The 3,353-nt window shown below is 37.0% G+C and overlaps 1 protein-coding gene across 1 annotated transcript; it reads left to right on the top strand.

Annotated features, from left to right (window-relative positions):
* Positions 1-859: 859 nt before the first annotated feature.
* On the top strand, positions 860-2,981 carry LOC122970295 (secretory phospholipase A2 receptor-like). Its single transcript, XM_044336423.1, has 5 exons — positions 860-935; positions 1,640-1,810; positions 2,130-2,477; positions 2,566-2,654; positions 2,738-2,981. The coding sequence occupies exons 1-5, from the start codon at positions 860-862 to the stop codon at positions 2,861-2,863; spliced, it is 810 nt and encodes a 269-aa protein (XP_044192358.1). The 3' UTR covers positions 2,864-2,981.
* The last annotated feature ends 372 nt before the right edge of the window (positions 2,982-3,353 follow it).

Below are 3,353 nucleotides of genomic sequence, written 5' to 3'. Positions count from 1 at the left end.
TATAAATGATCTGTATCACTGAGACAATTCCACATACTGTGTTGTCAGAGGAAGAGCAGAGGCTCCTGTCAGGTGAGTTTCATTCACTTGATTTTCCCCATTTTAACTTTTAAATGTAGATATTATGTTGAAAGTACACATTTTTACTTACAGTTACTATGTCTTTGGGAATCTTTAGTCAACTGCCTCTTGTGTCTAGTAAATAGTAGTGTTATTTTTTGTTGAGAGGAGATTTAGAAATTGAAATAATGCATTAATAGAATATTTAGTCATTGTGAACATCTTCACCGCATAGAACACTGGCAATTAATTCTAATATTGGATAATGATGGTGATAAAGATGATTATGTGGTTGATAATAATAAGTTTGACAGTAGCAAAGTAGCAATGGTGATGTTAATAATGAAGGTAATTATATCCATTATACAGTGAATGAAGCCAAGAATGGAAGAAGCAACACTGGTCATCTTACTGCTCTCAGGTCAGCAATGTTAATAACTGCAGCTTTCAGACATACTGATGTCATTTGGGTCCTTAAGTGTGATTGCATTTTTTCCCCTCTGTCTTTACAAATTATACAATGAAAAGGCAAAATGTAGAGATTCATGCTCACAACGAGATCTATGAATATAAAAATGGCATTTTGAGATGTTGAGGCTCAGTTCAAGTGATGATGTGATGTGTAGTCATGATTAGAGAAAATACCTACCCAGAGAAAGATTTTTTCTTTTTTATTCCAGGGCCTATATTTACTGTTAAAAGTGAAAATTTGGGCTTAAGTAAAAGATAAAAGTCACTTCACTATTTACTAAGCTATTTATTGAATTTATTTTGACTTTAAAAAAAAAAGCTCCAAAGGATGGTTAAGAGTAGCTTTTCAGGAACTGGCTGCAGCACAGAGTCAGACACATCTGACAGTGGTTCCCATCCTGGGGGTTAGGACCCAGAGTCTCAAGATGGTTGACAGGGCACAAACCAGAAAAACATATTTCTGCTACACAAAATGAGGTTTATTTTTAAAACTTGTACCCTTTTTCTAGCAAATTACTGGATAAAAGGTTGGGAGCTGTTCTAAAACATGTTTTGAAGTGGCTGTACAATAAATTATTGGTCATGATGAACAACACATAATCTGAATCAACATTCAACATTCTGAATTGGGTAGTTTTAGCTTACTGCTGTTTTCAAATGTGTGTTGTCTCCACATGCACCTTTGATAGGATGTTACAACATTTCTTTTTTGCATTCTGTAGTGTTGCAAGCAAGGATAAATCTGGCAGTGATTTTGTTTGCAATCACTTTCCAATCATCTTGTCTGCACTTGACATTGTGGTACTATTTTCCCCTTTTTATAGGTTAAGAACTTATCTGTTTGATTGACAGACACTTGCTTGTATGTCTGATTGACTATTCCTCCTCTGAGCATAGATGTGATCAATCATGTGATCTCCTGAAAGTTGTTCTGAAGGTTTACTCTCACCTTTCCCTGTGAGTAGGACTAAGTTGCATGATAAATGAGCATTCAGATCTGTGTAATCTGAAATCATTCTAATAGTACGTAAATGTTTCCCTTTTAAAAATCTGCCATATTTCTAATAAAAATAGAATAAAAAAGCTCTTGTTTAATATGTCTTGTCAGGGCTGTCCACTCTCTCTGCCTACTTCAGCAGAGAATACCACTACGTGGACCTGGAAAAGAGCTGGACTGATGCTCAGACTTACTGCAGAGAGAGATTCACTGACCTGGCCACCATCGACAACAACAACGACAACCAAAGACTTCTGACTCTTGCAAACAAAAGAGGCAAAAGTGATGGATCTATATGGATAGGGCTTTATGATGACATTAATAGTTGGAGGTGGTCAATGGAGGACAAGGAATTTTATGTTGACAGAGCGGCTGAGTTTACAACCTGGTTTCAAGGCCAACCAAACAATAAAGACGCAAATCAGTACTGTGTAGCGTTTAATAAAAAAATGCAATCGAACGATCTACCCTGTAATAGCTCCTGTTCTTTTGTCTGTTATGATGGTATGAATAAACATTAATTATCCTGCATTTATAAAGGAGAATGGTTGTCATTATGCATCTGTTTTAACACTCGCTTCTGTCTCAAATTTTTTCAAAGCCAACAGTACCACAAGTTATGTCTTAGTGAGGAAGAAACAAATCTGGTCGGTGGCTCAGGCCTACTGCAGGGAGCACCACGGAGACCTGGCCAGCATAAGAAACAAAGAGGAGAATGACAACATCCAACTCACTTTGAAGGAATCAAAGGTTAGGTCGGCATGGATCGGCCTCTACAGAGAACCCTGGGCCTTCTGGTCTGACAACAGCACCTCCACCTTCACTAACTGGGACACTGACCAACCTAATAAGCGCTTGTCAAATCACTTCTTTGGAGCCTTTTCCGCTAACTCTGGGAAATGGACAAGTGCAAAGAGTGAATTGACGATACCTTTCTTCTGTTTCAAAGGTGAATACATAAAAACACTGCATGTTTCTATTAGCATGTAAAATGCTCATGTTTTTACTTTTTGTGTGTTATGTGTTTCATGTCACAGAGGTGACAAAACAAACAATATGGAAGATTAAGATTTGGTCTGTGGCTGACATGAACAGCAAGGAGATTCAACAGCAGGTTTTACAGCAGGTAAGCAGTGCAGTGACATAGGAGACAGTTAAATAAATTAATTACCTGTTTGATATTTTTCCCATATTGCATATTTTGTCTAGTTGCATGCCCGCATGGTGTCAAACGGACTGGAAATCTTCAAAATAGAGTGGAGAAATGTCCTGAGCTACGGTGAGAACCACAAGAAGAAACCTGATGGGGAAGTTAAACGCACAGATGCACTGTGACTGGATTTAACCAATTAATATGTAAAGCTCATTACATGCTGCTCTGAGCTGTCCTATCCTTCAAATCCACTTCTATTTTGGAGCGTTGTTGCAGATTTGTTTTCTGTAAATAGTATCTTTGGGAGACAATGCTACAATTTTGCTTGTGAGTGACATGATTCATCACCTGTTTACACCTGAATTAAAATATTTGCATAAATCAATTGATATTTGAGTGTGAATGTTCATTCTTGTAGTCTTCTTCAGCGGGTGGTGTTTTGCAAAAAGAAAAAAGAAACTTCATACACTAAGAAGACAGTGAGGAAGGAAATCCCCTGAAAAATCTACCTGTTTTTGTCAAAACAAATGTATATTGGGATGTCAAATATCCAAATATCAACAGGAATATAGTGTGTGAAATCTATGCATCGATGAATTGTAGTTTTACTGTATCAAACATCTTTGGACTAGTGTTACTGATTTTCATATACATTCACTTATGTTTACTTTA

This window comes from Thunnus albacares, chromosome 19, assembly GCF_914725855.1.
Source record: "Thunnus albacares chromosome 19, fThuAlb1.1, whole genome shotgun sequence".
NCBI classification, from domain to species: domain Eukaryota; kingdom Metazoa; phylum Chordata; class Actinopteri; order Scombriformes; family Scombridae; genus Thunnus; species Thunnus albacares.
This window is presented reverse-complemented; position numbering and strand designations above follow the sequence as displayed.